Source organism: Pseudonaja textilis, chromosome 2 (genome assembly GCF_049901715.1).
Source record: "Pseudonaja textilis isolate UNSWEBS1 chromosome 2, rPseTex1.2, whole genome shotgun sequence".
Classification (NCBI taxonomy): Eukaryota; Metazoa; Chordata; class Lepidosauria; order Squamata; family Elapidae; genus Pseudonaja; species Pseudonaja textilis.
In genome coordinates this window covers 21,612,246-21,630,462 of record NC_141991.1, presented here as the reverse complement: position 1 = coordinate 21,630,462, position 18,217 = coordinate 21,612,246, and the positions used below count along the sequence as shown (strand labels likewise).

General features: G+C 44.2%; 1 protein-coding gene across 5 annotated transcripts in view; it reads right to left on the bottom strand.

Moving 5' to 3' along the window:
• MTMR14 (myotubularin related protein 14) overlaps nucleotides 1–18,217 on the bottom strand; it is a 108,889-nt gene that overhangs the window by 60,542 nt on the left and 30,130 nt on the right. For all 5 annotated transcript variants that reach the window (XM_026717928.2, XM_087923462.1, XM_026717925.2 and 2 more), the window contains exons 9-14: nucleotides 17,493–17,567; nucleotides 6,585–6,651; nucleotides 4,338–4,423; nucleotides 3,466–3,542; nucleotides 2,561–2,597; nucleotides 100–170 (exon numbers count right to left, since the gene is read on the bottom strand). In XM_026717928.2, coding sequence (XP_026573713.2) covers nucleotides 100–170; nucleotides 2,561–2,597; nucleotides 3,466–3,542; nucleotides 4,338–4,423; nucleotides 6,585–6,651; nucleotides 17,493–17,567 — 413 coding nt within the window. The remainder of the gene's footprint in view (nucleotides 1–99; nucleotides 171–2,560; nucleotides 2,598–3,465; nucleotides 3,543–4,337; nucleotides 4,424–6,584; nucleotides 6,652–17,492; nucleotides 17,568–18,217) is intronic.

Here is an 18,217-nt window from a genome sequence, read left to right as displayed (position 1 = left end):
TTTCTATTTTCCAGCAGAAAGGAAACGTGCGCAATGATAATATTCTCTGTTCTTCTTTCCTACCTCCGAGGGTGGCAGTTTGCAAACACAAGTTCTTACCTCAGCTGCTTCGCGGCAGAAAACTCCTCAGAGGTTATGTGCTTCAGAAAATCGAAGCAGAAAAAGAAAATCTAGAGGCAAAACAAGAGGAACAAAAGAGAGGTCAATTGCCATAAGCAGGTGGTCCTCGACTTATGACCACAACTGAGCCCAAAATTTCTGTTGCTAAGCGAGACAGATGTTAAATGTGTTTTCTCCCATTTTACAACCTTTCCTGCCACAGTTAGTAAGTGAATCATTGCAGTTGTTATGTTAGTAATATTGTTGTGAAGTGAATTTGGCTTCCCCATTGCTTTGGCTTGTCAGAAGGGCACAAAAGGGGATGACAGGACCCCAGGACACTGCAACCGTGAAAATACAAGCCAGTGGCCACGCATCTGGAGTCTGATCATGTGACCATGGGGATGCTGCAATGGTCATAAGTGTGAAAAAACCTACCGCAAGTCACTTTTTTTCAGTATCCTTTCTAACTTTAGCGAACGGTCACTAAATGAACCGTTGTAAGTCAAGGACAGCCTGTAGTCAAACAAGGGCTTCCTGAATTTTGGCAGAGCAGTGATCTGGGGATCTGGCAGCCACTCCCACCAATCCCAATGCAAGTGGCTCACTATTCATTCCTTTAAGATCTTAAGTCTTCTACTGCCCTGCCCTTGGTACTGCACACAAGATGGATCAACAGAGGAACTGATTATTTAAGAAGATGGCAGACTGCCATTTGATGGACGTGCGGAAATTGCTCTTTCCGGCTCTCTAATTTTATGAGTGCCCAAATCATTGGCTAAAACTTATGAGGATGAGGCAAGGTGTGTTACGAAAACTCATGATTAAATAATCCCCAAATCCCTATATGGCTGAACGTTATATTGGCTCAGGGTATCCACTGAATTCCTTGCTGATAGTAGGTGGCCAAGTTCTGACCTATGAAAAATATAGATTTATAGAAATATAATTCTTCCAGGATTTCACAATTTCTACAATTTCTTGGAGCAAGGTTAAGCCACTTTCCTGAACTTGGTGACCTTCTAAATGAAGCTATGAACGCCTGGGGCACCCTAGCTGGCACTTATGAGGGCCATATTGTAAATGTACCTGGAGGTCACGAGGTCAGAGAAGGCTGCTTTAGAACATTCACTTGCTCAATCTTGTGTATCTCAGTGTAATTGCAGCAAAGGAGTGGGCAGGGAGGGAAGTGTTAAATGTCTCATAAAAATCAAAAACCCAGCATGACTGTAGCAGAAGGCAAAATCTGAGAGGGCACAGATGGACAAGCCAGGTCTACTGTGACACTTGTGCCTGAGGCAGTTTGTTTTTTTTCTCTCTGCCCCCTAATCCCACTTGCAAGACTGGAACAGAAGGGACCACAAGCCTGGCTGTGGCATGAAATCACACAGACACTCGGTGTGCGCCCTGTTTAGTAAGCTGAGATATACTCACACACAAGGAGAAGGGCAGGGATGTGTGGAGGCTGATAATCTGGTTTGGGATGTACATAAGCATGATATAACATGAGATATCGCTTGCTGGAGACCGTTAACATTATGGGTGCATCAAAGCCCAGAGGTTCAGAGTGGCCCTTTAGGCCGAGAGTCTTCAAACATGGCAAGTTTAAGACTTGTGGACTTCAACTCCCAGAATTCCCGAGCTAACATGACTGGAGGAGGAATTCTGGGAGTTGAAGTCCACAAGTCTTAACAGCCGTCAAGTTTGAAGTCCCCTGCTTTAGGCCATCAAGACCAATGGTTTGCTCAACTTCAGGAATCCAAAGCAAAACATTTTAAACACGTGGCTGTCTAAATCCTCCCTGAATGGGAGGAGAGCTACTGCTGCTGCCGAGATCTGCTTGGGAACTTCCTAAAGGTTGGGCACGATTGGTAGATTTTGGGTAAGATCTAATGAGGTTCTTAGATTCAACTTTCTCCGTCCAGAATTTAAATATCGTGTACTCCTGTTAACTTCAGGTGCAGGTTTCAGATTCAGAATAACAGAATTGGGAGGGACCTTCAAATCCAGCCGTCCGCTCAAGCAGGAGATCTTACACCACTTCAGACAAATGGCTGTCCAATCTCTTAAAAAACCTTCAGTAATGGAGCACCCATACCTTTGGAAGGCAAGCTGTTCCACTGATCAATTGTTCTCACTGGCAGGAAATTTCTCTTTAGTTCTAGACAGGATCTCTCCTTGATAAGTTTCCCTCTGTTACTTCTTGTCCAACCTTCGGCTGCTTTGGAGAATAGGTTGACCCCCTCTTCTCCGTGGCAACACCTTAGATATTGGAACATGCTATCAGGTCACCCCTAAGTCTTTCTTTTCACTAGACTAGACAGACCCAGTTCCAGTTCCGGTGAAGCTTATATATTTGAGCTTCTCCCTGTTTAGCTGAGTGGGAAATGCTTGAAAAAAAAGCATCTTCAGTGTGACATGGACACTGCCGTTACATGGCACAATTTCTAGAGACACTTACTTCCTCTCCTTTGCTGAGCCGATCCACTAACATGTGCCTGTAGGAGGAAGGAGAGAGTTTGGTATTGACCAAGCGTGTTCCAAACGGTTGTGAAGACAAGTCCATCACATCTATGCAAACTAACCAGGATGTCTGGAATTCAGGTAGAAATCTAGATCAACCCCAAGGACTGTGACTCAAGCTCCCACCTCAAAGGACTGCAGGACAGGTGCAGAAAACCCCCAGGGGACAGAGATTTTGAAAAGGATTAATCAGGGGTGGGATGCAAATTTTTTAACAACCAGTTCTGTGGGTGTGGCTTAGTTGTGGCTTGGTGGTCATGTGACTGGGTGGACATGGCTTGGTGGTCATGTTATTGGCTGGGTGTGGCCAACTCAATATCACTCACATCGAAGCACGCATCTCCTCGCCTGGCCTCTCATGACTGTGGGGATGCTGCAACAGTCATAAGTGTGCAAAAAATGGTCATAAGTCACTTTTTTCAGTGCCATTGTAACTTTGAATGGTCACTCCATAGAAGTAAAGTACCAGCAAAGGAGGGGGAAAAAAACTCCAGAGAAGTTCCAGAGACAGGAAGTCTAGTCCTGCCAAGAATGTAATAAGAGTTAACGGAGAAGCAGTTTCTGTAAGCAACACCAGAATGTTTCCTTCCTCCCTTCCTTACAGGATTAGGCCAGTAATTTCTTCTAACAACCAGTTCTCCAAACTGCTTAGAATGTTAACAACCGGTTCTACTGAATAGGTGCGAACTGGTAGAATCCCACCCCTGGGATTAATCAAGAGGAATGGAGAAAGCAACAGGGGAGCATCCAGTTTAAACCAACTAAAAATGCTACATAAATCAGGCTTATCAAAGCCTATGCTATTCCCCATCACCATGACTGCCTAAGCCCAGCCATGCCTACCCAAAGAGGAACCAATCATAAGCCACGGTCAGGTAAAGAATCTCTGCAGGTTCCAGGGATGTGTGGATCAGCCCATCCTAAGAAAAGAAAGACTGAGAATACAGTAAACATTATAACGATTCCCTGCTCTGTGCTTCCCTCCTTTGTATACATCAAAACACCAAAATGACTTAGGATCTTTGTGTACTAGGAAAGTTTCTTACACAAACAGGCCAAGAAACCCCACTTAAGAAGCCATCTCTCCTTCAAGATTCTCTCTAGTGCTGTGCCTTCTGCAAGAACCTGCACAGCAGCACACAGTCTCAACCCTGGGATTTCCTGAGCTTAGTGTTTTATTTCAAAAAGAAGCTTGAAGTTTGTTATAGATTCAAAGTGGTAGCATTAAGAAGCTCTTTCCCTACATCTTTTCTTCCTTTTCCTCAGTCCTCAGGATGGCCTCTTGACTCAACATTTCAGTCTTCTTTGGGTTGTTTCCCCACCACCACTACCACACAAAAGTTAAATTATACAAATGGAAATGATCCGGGCAAATTTCATTTATGTGAGCCCAATTGGTTCGCTGGTATTGCAGAATGCAAATAAAATAGCAACTTCTCCTCAGAGAAATTGTGATGGACGGGGATAAAATTTGAACTGTCCGAGTTCCCAAATCAACCCCCAAGTGACCATAAAACCCCTATCTTTTATGTAACAGCCTTGTGTTTCCTTCCAGCAGAGTCAGGCACTTTTAAAAGGCAGCCCACAAAACCGTAGGGGCCTTGCGCTCACCAACCATATAAACGTTCACTTTCACCAGCATCACTACTCTGCCAAATCTTGGCTACACCATTCATGCCGGCTACAGATACAGGAACGTGCTTATTGGTACTCACAGCCCACAGGGAGAGACGCAGGAGAGAGATGAAAAGCGGCGTCCTGTCCCATCCGGATATACAATGAACCAGGAGCCCACCGTCATCTGTGCAAAGCCGGCAGGAAGGGAAAGCAACAGTGGAGGGGGAAAAAAAAACTGAGTTACTTGTATGGCATTCTGGATGAAAAGCCTCCCACTGTCCCTGGGCCTCCAGCAGTCTCCGGGGGATAACCGTGGCATATGCTAGGCCAGCTGCAGAAGACAGAGCCTTCTCCACACCCTGCCAGACAGAGGAGGTAAGAGCAACAGCAGGCTGGAGGACAACAGATAAGGGGGATATTAGAAATCACCCAGAGGGAAGGCTAGCTGCGGTATCAATTGCATAAAAGTGTGCAAAGAGGGGTTCATTTAAGCAGAATAGCATAAAATGGCGTGGCGTGGCGTAGCATAGCATAGAATAGAATAACAGAGTTGGAAGGGACCTTGGAGGTCTTCTAGCCCAACCCCCTGCTTAGGCAGGAAACCCTATACCACTTCAGACAAATGGCTGCCCAATCTCTTCTTAAAAACTTCCAGTGTTGGAGCAGTCACAACTTCTGGAGGCAAGTTGCTCCACTGATTAATTGTTCTAACTGTCAGGAAATGTCTCCTTAGTTCTAGGTTGCTTCTCTCCATCCATTAGTTTCCATCCATTCCTTCTTGTCCTGCCTTCAGGTGCTTTGGAGAATAGCTTGACTCCCTCTTCTTTGTGGCAGCCCCTGAGATATTGGAACACTGCTCCTTCTTTTCATTAAACTAGACATACCCAATTCCAGCAACCGTTCTTTACATGTTTTAGCCTCCGGTCCCCTAAAACATCTTTGTTGCTCTTCTCTGCACTCTAGATAGTCTCAACATCTTCTTTACATCATAGCGACCAAAACTGGACGCAGTATTCCAAGTGTGGTCTTACTCAAGGCATTATAAAGGAGTGTTTTCATGTCTTCTTCCCATATGGAAGTGAATAAGGAATAGCAAAGGCCTACAATGGATCTTCCATTTTGTCCCATCCAAACCCACTGCCGCATGTCCTTCACCTTAGGTTCAGCTGTAACACTCCTATAGTTTTTCGGAATTCCTTTCTACCCTTCTCTTCTATCAAAACCCAAATCTATCAGATTCTCCCAAAGAATTAAACTTTTCTGCATTTCAATACACTACGCAAGCATTTTGAGATATTGTTTTAAAGATTTTAAGATACTATGCCCAAGTGCCGTATTCCTTCCTTCATGTTTTGTTTTGTTTTTGGAAATAAGCTTATCAGTCAATCAATTCTTGAGACCCAAGAACTGACTGAATCAATCACAGAATGAAATGGCCGATGTAGGGGTCTCCATCCTTGGCAACTTTAAGACTTGTGGACTTCAACTCCCAGAATTCCTCAGTCAGCCAAATATCTCTTACTTGCACACACAGTTCTCTACTTACAACCACTCATTCGGTGACCAAAGTTGTAAGGGCGCTGAAAAAAAGTTACTTACAACTGATCTTCACGCTCATGACCATGGTAGTGTCACGTAATCAAGATTCAGGCCTTTGACACCTGTCATGTACTTACAACGGTGGCAGCATCCTGAAGTCGCATGATCTCCATTTGCGATCTTCCCACCCACCTTCCAATAAGCAAAGTCAGTGGGAGAGGCTGGATTCCCTTAACGGCCACGGGGATTCACTTAATGATGGTGGCCAAAAAAAGGCATAAAATCAGGCATGACTCACTTAATGACCACACTGCTTAGCAATGCGAATTCTGGTCCCAATTGTGGGTATAAGTCAAGGACTTCCTATAAGCCAAATGTTGTTATTGTTGTTGCTGTTGTTATTGTTATTTTTTTAAAAAAATAGAATAAATACTGCCCTGATCTGTGTGGCGTAGATTGTAAGTAAAGGATAGAGAACTCAAACAAAAACAAAATCAGAGTTTTCCTAGCCATGAAGAATCCTAGGACTGTAGAAAAGCGATCAAGGTAATAAAGAGTTTTTTGACAGAAACAAAGAGAACGGGCCTTCTCCCCCAGGTACCAATACACTGGTCAAACATGGCGAAGATATCCTCTATTAAATCAAATCTATTGGTTTCACGGTTGGTTTCCCAATTTTTGCCTAACTATATCTCCTTAATAATTATTTTTTTAATGATCGCTAAAAATTACAAGTTAGTTACAAAAATCCCCCAAGTCACAAATTCACCAGAAGGGGGGAACAAAAAGAAGAAAGAAAACCTCACCATCACTATTGATAATGGAGATCAGAAGCTTCAGGTAGTTCTGTGTCTGCTGTACAAGGTCCCAGTTCTGGGCGGGGAGGGGAGAATGGGAGAGGGAGAGAGAAAGCAAACAGAAAACATGAAGCAATAGGAGTCCATTGGGAGATGCATCCAACCCTGTTCAAGATTTGGTTTCAAAAAAAAAAAAAAAAAATTAATCTAAACCTATCACCTGCTAACCCGATTTGTTTCTTTGAACATCTTGGCTTCGGTAGCAACATCTCAACTTCCACAAAACCAAATTCCCAAGAGCAACTTTCACCGATTCTATCTTTTCCTTTTCCGGCGTTCTAGTCTTTAGTGACATTTAATCTTTTCGCTTGGCACGCGTCCCTATCTAAGTGCAAGACCTGTTTTTCTCAACGGCATCTCTGAAAGGTAGATTGATATGAGAGAGAGTGATTAGCCCTTTGACGGAGAGTGAGTAGCCTGAAGTCTTCAAGGAAGGACTTCTAGTCCAACCCCTTTACCACAAAACCACGCTGGCTTCCTTGCTCCCGTGTTCTAGATTTTAAGGGCATCTTTTCTCTTTGTGAAAATCCAGAACAGATTTGCCCAAAACCACGTCCATAATCAACAAGGACTGCCCGCTCATTAGGTCCTAATGCAAATTATGAGAGAAAAGCTGCTTCCTGATGAAGTAGAGCAGGATCTGTGTGGATTTAATTATCCACAAGAGTTAAAGTTGAAAAGGCATCAGTTCTGCTTCTTGAAAACATCTCAAACAATACTCTGTAGCATAAAGAAAGCCCACTTTTACTGAATTCTTAGAAACTGAAATAGATTTGGGGAGGATCTGCTGGCCATAAATGATCTTCATGTCTTCCTAGTCTTTCCAATACCCTTTTTTCATCAATCCCCCTCTCTTTAGGAGTTTTTGGCCTAGTCTTTTCCTTATTTAAGATAATCTAGACCAGGGATGTCAAACTCGCATCGTCACAGTGTCGTCACGTGACATATCACAACTTTTTTCCCCTTCGTTAAACCGGGCATGGATGTGGTCAGCCCGTGACACATCTGGCCCATGGGCCATGAGTTTGGCAGCCTTGATCTAGACGCCGACCTTGAATATGTCTGTCATGTTTGCAACTTAAATACCTGTCACTTGTACATGGTCCTTCTCCTATCACTCACTTCCCAATATAGCCAACTGTGTGATTTTGAGCCAGTCCCTCCCTTGCAGACTCACAGGGTCATTGTTGTTGTGAGGAAAACAGGAGGAGGAAGGTGTGTTAGATAAGTTCAATGCCACGAGGCATTTGTAAAAATAATGAAGGTGGGGTAATAAACAAACAAACAAAAGGAAAAAAAGCAAAGGTGAATGTATTGCAGGTCCATCAGAAGAGGGTGTTGTGTGTCAGTTAGCGGGACCCAAGATTTGGGCTTTTTCTGTTGTGGAAACATCATTCCTTCTGAGGTAAGATTGGCCCCATCCTTGGTCCCTTGGTACTCAAAATGCTTTGAAACTCATGAAATGTGGTACTCATTGCATTTTGACACAAAATTTTTGTCCCGGTACACATGGTTTGTTTGCTACTCAATGCACAAACTAGAATTTGTCAGTATCAGCTGTCCTGTGGTTCACTATATTAGTCCTTATGAGAAAAAATGGGTTTGGTAACTCATTGTTTTTGGTATTCATCACTCTCGGAACCAATTAACGATGACTACTGAAGTACCTCAAAACATGGCTGTGTCAACAGACTTGGGGATTTCAAGGATATGGAAAATTATTCCAGTGGGATGTGCAACACTCTCTTTTAGTCATGCTTAACAATATGGGTATTTTTGTTGTGGAATGTTTTCATGGCTGTTTCTTTATGGTTATTTTTTATTGTATGCCACCCGGAGTCACATCTGTGAGATGGGACAGTTATATAAATGCGACAAATAAATATAATTCCTAAAATTACTGTTGAGATAATGGAGGATAGGTTGAAATATATAATAGACACTTGTTATATTAACAGTTGTCAAAATACCAAGCAATTTCTTTTATATCTCAGCAGGACCCAAATTCAAATCTCTTCACTCCAATTTCATTCTGTGCTAAAGCTCTTTATTCTAAAGAGAATAGCTGAACTGCAATTTATTGGGTCTGGGTTATTTGGGGCGAGCACAGAATCTTCCAAAAGTGAAGCAAAAAACTGCAGAAAAAAATGGAGAAGAGGAGAAAGGGAGCAGATTTCCCATATCTGAGTCATTACTCAATTGTTCAGGAGAATTAGGTCCCAGAGAATTATAGAGCACATGCAAGACTCCTGAAGCTGAGAAAAATCACTCCATGGCTCAATAACAAAGCACTTTCTGAAAGATTGATTAGAGTCTGTGAATATCCCTACTGGGTCCTGACCCACTTCGGCAAAACCCCCAAAATGGGGAAGCTGCATGACAAAAATAGGACATGTATGTTAGTAAAGAGGGGGCTCGGTAAAGGAAGACAGGTTTTTCCTCTTTACACCAGGAACAGCTTCTTTTACATGTGCTGCAACTAAAGGGGTATTACACAAAGGCTTTATTTTGGAATGACCCCAAGTCCTCGCCCTTTCCCTGCTACTACCCACTCACAATTCTAGTGCCACAAAGTTGGAGATAGCAAGAAGAGATCTTCAGGTCTACAGGCACCATATATATATGTGGTGATCCCATAGGTGCTCCCTCTTCACCCAAGTACCTATTAAAGAAGCCTTGACAGCCATCCAAAACAACCCCCCCGCCAAGCACATCCTAGATCTGACCAACCACTGCCTAACCAACACATACTTCATCCACAATGGACAAAGATACAAACATATAGAAGGGGCACCCGTCTCACCCATTATCGCTAACCTATACATGGAACACTTTGAAACCAATGCTCTAGACCAGTGGCCCCCAACCTTTTTTGTACCACGGACCGGTACCGGCATCATAAAATGATCCATGGACTGGTACCGGCATCAGCACGCACGACCAAGGCAAGGCGAGCCAAGCGACCGGCCAGCCAGCCGTCCCCCGCTTCTCCCCGCCACCTTCAACTCCTCCTTTGTACCTTTTTTGTGCTTTTCGGGCTCTTTCTTAATCTCCTCCTGAGTAACATGAGACTCCACCGCCATCAGGACAGCTCTTCGTTCGAAGAGCCCCCCCCCTTCGACAAAACTAAGGCACGAGGATTCCTTCAGCACCCAAACGCCGCTTTCCAACAGCCACGAAAACCAACACTGGACCCAAAACAGCACATGATGCCACCACCAATCTCCCTCACCAGACCCAAACCCAAACCCACCCCATAGACGAAAGGCAACCACCATCCAGAAACCAGACCACGGCTGCATCACCAGCTGCCACTCACCCCGACCCCCAAACCAAGCAAACTGACACATGCCATGAACACATAGCCAGGCCTCAAACTCGGAGCCAAACCAAAAACCCGGAACATCACATCACAGCCACCTGCTCAAGATATCACATCACAGAACTCAGAAGGTTACACCACAAAACCTCAGGATGTCACAACACAGCCAACGACCCAGGAGATTATAGCACAAGACCCAGAATGTCAAAACAATAGAACTCAGAAGGTCATCACACAGCCAATTATCCAAGTTGTTAGAACACAGGAGGCTGACAGACACATAGCCAAAACCTCAGCCACACACGTTCTTACGAAAAAGCCAGCCAATCTGCAAACATCAACTCCATCAACCAATCAAGAAATGACAACACAGCCAACCTCTCCACCAGTATATATAGGGAGACGGCAGTTCTGATCATGCTTTGCTTGCACAGGCATGAAGCCAAAAGCACCAGCCGATGCTGGCGAGTGGGACCTCGTCGAAATGTTGCCAAGATACTCTCAATCTTACACAGGAAAAGACCTGATACACACACACACACACACACACAAATATACATGTACATATATGTATAATTTTGCTAATTTCATGCATGATCTCACCCCAATGTTTCATGTATTACACCACAGAAGTAGATTAAGAACTGAAAGGGCCAGGAAATGAACAATGGGACATGCTTTCGGTAGAGAGAATAAAGCATCAAGAAAGGGTTACAGCGTAGTCCTCAACTTACGACCACAATTGAGCCCAGAATTTATGTTGCTAAAAGTGAGTGTTACCCAATGTTATGAATTTTCTTGCCACATGTGTTAAATGAATCACTGCAGTTGTTAAATTAGCAGCACGGTTGTTAAGCGAATCTGGCATCCCCCTTGGCTTTGCTTGTCAGAAGGTTGCAAAAAGGGATTGTACAACCTCGGGACACTGGAACCATCATAAATATGAACCAGTTGTCAAGCATCTGAGTGTAAATCGTTGTGACCTTGGGAATGCTGCAATGGTCCTAAGTGTGAAAAATGGCCATTAGCCATTGTTTTCAGTGCCTTTGTAACTTCGAACTGTACATTTACAAATGTACTGTTGTAAATCGAGAACTGCCTGTATTGCACAGGCAGTCCTTAACTTACAACCATTAATTTACTAGCCATTCAAAGTTAGAATGGCACTGAAAAATGTGACTTGTGACTGGTTCTTGCGCTTACGATCGACACATGACCAAAATTCAGGCAGTTGGCAACTGGCATGGGTTAATGACAGTTGCAGAGTCCCAGGTCATGTGATCGCCATTTGGGACCGAAAAAGAAAGGCATTGGGGGAAGCTGGATTCACTTAACAACAACAGTCATTCATTTAAAAAGCATGGAGAGGAGGTCGTAAAAATTGGGTGTGGCTCACTTAACAACCATCTTGCTCAGCAATGGAAATTCTGGTCTCTGTTGTGGCCATAAATTGAGGACCTCCAAAATTGGGAAGGGGGGGCACCTTGTTCTGTGTTGCTTTTAAAGTTGTCTTCATCTGGGGCAGGGGTCTCCAAACATGGCCACTTTAAGACTTGTGGACTTCAATTCCCAGAATTCCCCAGTCAGCTTGGCTGGCTGGGGGAATTCTGGGAGTTGAAGTCCACAAGTCTTAAAGTGGCCATGTTTGGAGACCCCTGATCTAAGATGTAAATATGGTTTTATTTATTTGCATTTGTAGAGCCGCCCGATCTCACACAGTGACCGTTTTACATGTTTTAATGGATTGTTCGGTTTTATACACCTCCTAGAGTCCAATGGAATTGGGGGACTCTAACAGATTTAAATAAAGAAATGACTAAGGAAAACCAATTTTCCTTCCCCCCTCCCCGATACACTTAACTGTGGAAAAGTCATAAAATGGGGCCAAATTCACTTAGCTACATAAGCTCTGGGCTCAATTGTGATTGTAAGGTGAGGACTATCTGTATCTTTCCAGTACCATTAATCACAGTGACCAAGAGTGCTGGGAATTGTAGTTCAGCAACATTGGATGGTTTCCAGTATCCCTTCCCAGAACAGATTGCAAAAGCCGCTCTTGTTTGGACTGGAGAGAACCTTTATTCCAACGTAATCCCCAGTCCTTGAAATAATTTGGCTACACATTTTCATTGGGCATCAATGCTCTTTTTCAGGGCTAGCTTCGATTTTTGTTGGGGTCTTTGTACCTTGCTGTCTTCCCCTCATAATCCTGTCAGTTAGTAGTACTCTGGCCAGCATTAGGCAAAGCTTCTACTGTTACGATAGTTATTTAAAATTCACCAAACTGCCCTCAAAGGGCCCTACAGGGTTGGAAAATATGAGGTCTGGCAACTGCTCGCCACTGACTAGAATACTAGCAGTTTTATTTTGTTTTTTTTAGGGCCATGTTCAGAGTTGGGATGCAAACCTCTCTATAAGAATGCTCTGGACTAAACCCAAGTTTGCTTCTGGGCCTTTAATTTCCCATCAATTCTATCCTACCTCTGTTTCCAGAATTCAAGTGAAATAGCTGTACATTTAAGTAAAGGATATTTCATCCCAATTTTGCCCCACCCGCAGCTATTTGTTGGTTTTCAGAATAAATCTATCACAGGCAGATTAACTCTTTCCCTCCCCACTCCTCTTCCTACAGCTGTGTTAGCACCACCTGGCTGCTGAGGGAATTGAAAAAAAAAATGACTGACATGCTACCACAACATTCTCACTGGCAAGGATGAATTAAAACACAGACAGACAGACACAAACACACACAATGGCAAGCGATACGCTTAGCAAAATGGAGATGAAACTGCAGGGCATCAGCACAATGTTAAAGGCTATTGGCTTTGTCCTCTCAGCATTCTCAGTGCTACAACAGAGAGCAACCTACAGGTGTTGGGCGTTATAGCTTAAGTAATTTTTAAAATACAGGTAGTCCTCGACTTACAACAGTTCATTTAGTGATAACAGCAGTGGAAAAAAAGTGACTTAAGGCCGTTTTTCACACTTACAGCATCCCCAGGAGCACGTGATCAAAACCCAGATGCTTGGCTTTTGCCTCATACTTATCACAGTCGCAGTGTCCTGGGGTCACGTGATCAGCTTTTGCGACCTTCTGTCAAGCAAAGCCAACGGGGCCGGGGGGGAGCCAGATACACTTAACGACCTTGTAACTGAACAAAAGAAATTATTCACTTTCTGGGGCAAGAGAAGTCGTAAAATGGGGCAAACTCACTTAACCAATGTTTCACTAGGGAACATAAATTTTCAGGGCTGTCAAATTCGTGGGCCGGATGCATCATGCACTGGCCACACCCAATTTAGTGAAGGGGAAAAAAGGCTGCAATATGTCACATGACGCCACCATGATGGCGCCTGTTTGACGCCCCTGTTCTAGATACTCATCAGGAGCAGCCCCACGTAGAGCTCTTGCTCCTTTTAGGTGATATAAAGTCAATAGAGCCTGGTTGGAAACTGGTAAAATAATTTTCAGAAAAGCCCATGAACCTAACAACTGCCTCCTTAATAGCAGAAGCACGGCAAACCCACCAGTTTTGCATAGCACACGGTTGCTACTCCATCCGAAAGGCAACACCTAAGTGTTAAAAAACTTAGCTAGTCACCACTTCCCCCTCTGACTTTCCTGCACTGACACTGTAGTACAGGCCCCCCACAACATTTTGGACACCAGAGACCAGTTCCATGGAGAGAGGTTTTTTCCATGGACCAGAGGGCATGGTTTCATGTCATGCCTGCACCCTGTAGATGGGGCTTCGCTTGTTTGTGCAGACCGGTTTCTGGCATGTCACGGTTGGGGACCTGTGATGTAGTAGATGTCGGACTCTGGGAATTTACTCATGTCGGGCGCATCGCTGGGGCTGCGGGATTGATGGTCGTGTGGAATTGTTGAGAGAGGCATGGGAGCCGCCCGGAACCGTGTTCGTTGTAATGCCATGGACGCTAGGCAGCTGAGAGGCACATGGACACTAATCAGTCATCGGGCTTATTTCTGGGTCGTGCGTTGATGTAAACCACCATGTGGGGATTTGGGGGGTTATGATCCCAATTCAGATAGATGGGGGGGGGGGGAATGGGAGGTAGGTAGGGATACAGAAGGAATAGATAGTATAGGGAGAGAAAGGAATGTAAATAAAGATGAGGGGTGACAAATAGGCATGGGGAGGAGCACGGGAGTAGATAATGCAGCAGCGGATGTCAGCTGGGAGGGACTACAGCACAGCATAAAAGGCACTGAGAGCAGACGCTCTCAATGCTGACTATTTGGGAAATACCATTTTTGCTTATCAGGGCTGGAACTGCTGTAGTAAACTTCACCATACCAATTGTTGAGTAGAGTTGATTTATTAGCGAGATACTCCAGTACCCAGTTGGAGCTGAAAGTAAGATTCCTATTGTAATTTTCAGGACATGAGAAAGATACATTGATATGGGATCCTTTGGTCTACAAATCAATAATGCAGCATCTGCTGCTACAGCCCAACTGCTGCTGTCTCTAGAATTGGACCCAACAGGCCCTGATGACTCATGTGACAAATTATATAACTTTAAGGGAAGGGCTTTCCTTCTAAGGTTGGCTTTTTCTTTTCCATCGCTACGCACTGCCCACAAAGTCTGGAAGTTATCTATAAGCACGATTATCTCACTTTTCAAGCCAAGTTAGCATTTTTTTTGACATGGTGACAATAGGAAGAAACTAGGATATAAATAAAGCTTTGCGTCGCTCGGAGAGCTCTAGCTGTAAAGCTTTACGCGTTTAGGGAGATGGCAGGGGGAAGGATGGTTAAAAAAAAACCCAAACCCTCATTTTTGGACGGAGGCATGGAAAATTGTAAAGAGAAAATGTAGAACGAGAAGTTCTACCAAAGATGAGAGGGAATTAGAGAGACTTGTTATTTTAGTGGAAATGCACAGAAAGAGAGATTAGAACTCAAAGAGGAATTCTAATTCCTCAGATGGCTAGGGAAAAAAAAAATCATACGAATTTGCAAGGAAGGTGTTGTAGTCTGTCGGCAGCCTGTGGAGATGGCAGCAGAGTTGGACAGTGGGGAGGAACATGGGCCAGTCCAGGAGTCTGGGGAGGACTTGGATGAGGGATCTGCGTCCGATACAGAGATGGGGCCAGGCCAGGGCCATCTGGGAGTTATGTGCTGACTCCAGAGCCTCCAGAATCTGACAGCAGTGAGGCAGAGGAACAGGGGGTGCCTGTTACCAGTGCATGTGTGTGCAGAGCTGCCAGAAGGCAAGAACAGTTAAGACAAAAGGGCCGACTTGGCAGTAAGGCTTGGAGGTGATTGGCCCTCCCATAAGACATAAAGGAGGAGGAAAGGGACATGAACCTTTGCAGGAAGCAACTTTGTTCACGCTGGTCAGTTTGAAACCTGAAGCGCCGTGTTGAATTTGTGCTCCGTTTGGCCTTGTACAGCTAATTGGCAATTTAGTTGTTGGCAGCATTTCAAGAAAGATAAAGGTGAGTGCTTATCAGACTTATCCTGAAGGACTTTGGCAGACTTCTGTGGGACTATTTACAAACTGTTTGAGACTCATTATGGGTTGTGAATGACTATAATTCACAGCCGTTGAACTAAAATAAAAGGCTTTTGGGACTAACCTGTGTTTGTTAATGTCTCAGGAAGCCTTGGTCAGAACAGAAGGATAGATTCTTCTTTTTAAGCCATGACTTGGTAGCTTTAACACTGAGCAAGGCTTTCTGAATATAGTCCAGAAAAGTCGAAAGTATGACCTGGTCCAAAGTTTTGTGTCCCATTTCTAGGGAAAAGATAAAGGATGGAGAACTGCTCTTCTTCCAAATATGGACTAACTATACATCTCTGCAACCCTCATTATACAGGTAGTCCTCAGCCTACAGCTGGTCACTTAATGACTGTTCAGATTTACAACAGCCTGTAAAGAACCCCTGGTCATCCTAAAATTATGGTGGCCCCTCAATCACATGACCAAACCTCAGGTGCTTAGCAACCGGTCATCTTTATGATCAGTCATGGCATTCTGTGGTCACATGACTATGATTCTCAAATGTTTTTTTTTTTTGCTGGTCTCTGGCAAAAAAGACCCACTTGAATGAAGTTGTACTTATGACTCTCACATTCACTTAACAACTGTGAATTAACCTAATGGCCGCACTATTCAGTTACCACAAAATTTGTCATAAAATAACTTCCGATCATGTGGCATCTCGACTTATGACCATAAAGACTGACTGTAGTCGTAAGTCAAGGTCTACCTGTCCTTGACTTATGCAACGATGGCTTCATCCAATCTACAGGCCCCACCCCTAAGGAAACATCTAGGTTTTCAAGGACTCATGAAATGCCAGCAGAGCTGGGACGAAAAGAATCCCAGGAAACGGGGGGGTTGTATATCGTTCCAAATAACAGGTGTCACAAAACAGGTGGTTCATTTCCTAGGTCCCAGCAGATCACACCGGTTCACAGATCGGACCTGAAACATGCCTACCCTGCTGGATCTAATGGGCCAGGCTGAAACAATGAATGAAGGACAGCCTTGCAAATAACATAGCCCCATGTCATTAAGGGCTTTATAGGCGGTAATCTTTTGTAAGATGTAAGAGTAACTGAGAGTAACTGAGAGTTAAGTGGGCAGCCATATATATTTTCTCAATCAATCAATCAGCACCCAGAATTACACCTGGAAGCCTGCAAGCAGCCAATGCGACTCATGGAGCCGCGATGGAGCATGCATGTACTAAGGTTTTCTCATAACTACCCATGCCATCACATTCTGGACCAACTGCAGACTCCACGCAGTCTTCATGGGCAGCTCCATGTAGCCCACATTGCAACAGAGCAAGGCCTCTCCAATCTAGGGAAGGGCACAGCTGGCACGTAAGATGAAGCTATGCAAAAGCCCTCCTGGCTATAACTGCCACCTGCTGTTCCTCATACATGACTTGTAAGATCAGGAGGCCCCTCAAGATTATGGACTCGACTTGTCTGGAACAGTGAGAAAGAGGAAAATCTTCAGATATAAGCATTCAACCGACCACTGCTAAACTGGGTGCTGAGATCCACCAAGAACCTTATGTGGAATCACTTGGAAATTTAACAAATCACTCTTTTTGCCCAATATGCTGCTTGGCAGACCAAACAACTTGAAAGAGCGAATGTATTCTCAACTAAGAAACTCCTGGACAACCTGCAAAATAAATTGTTCTAAGATTCAGAGAAAACAAGAAAGTTATAACAAAGCTAATGGATAAGGCTTTACAAAGCTGTCTAGGAACGCTAAGAAGCAGAGGATAAAAGATGAACTCATGCATTTTATATGTTTATTACACTTATATGCCACCCATGTTGCTATCTAGAGCGCCTCAAATTTCGGACAATGTGACCTGAGCATTAGTCCAGGCAGTCCCTCCAATACTTTCATGTACGACGAATCCTGGATCAAATGAGTGCAAGGCAGAAGCCACCGCAAACCCCAACCCAAGAAACAGTTCTCCAGTTTGTCACTGCAAGAAAGCGAGTTTCACAAAGACGCTCCCTTGTCCTTCTTACCTGATATTCACTCCAATCGATGTTCAAAGGCTTGGTAAGGGAGATTGGGATACTTAAGGGAGCGTCTACATAATCCTGCAAATAAATGGGAATATTCATTCTTTCAATAATCAGGTGGTGTGAAAAAACTAGGTTTAAAAAATATCAGAAACAGGAAAGTATCATTTGCTTTTGTATTATTCTTGCAATACCAAATTATATACCAGTCAGGGAAATCCATCTCTTTCAGTCAAGATCTATGCATATTTTACGGCAAACATATTGCTACGAAACTCCCTCCCAAGTCCTTGGAATCTTAATTCTGCCTTAGCACAGCAGAACGATGATTGTCTTGGTATGTCCATGTTCCTCAGTGGCTTCCATTCTTCCCAGGGCACTGATTGGATGGCCATCCAACAATGTCTTACATGCCTGATTTTGACAGAAATTGTCATGCCCCTGTCAGAATCTGATTCTGAGGGGAAGGCCGAGCAGCTGACAGGGAGTGGGAGTGTGTCTCCGTTGGCTGCGGAAGAAACTGGGGAAGGGCAAAGTCCCTCTAGGCAGAGCAGGGGAGAGGTAGAGCAAGGCAGAGGGAATTCAGAGGAAGATCCAGGTCCACCCTGTCTTCATCCTAGGGCACGAGGGAAGAACAGAGAAGGGAGCAACGTGGGTTGCGTGGCTTACGGAGGAGGAAAGGGCCCTGATTCCCTTCATTAGCTGCAGCTGGGAACACAGTGTTTAAA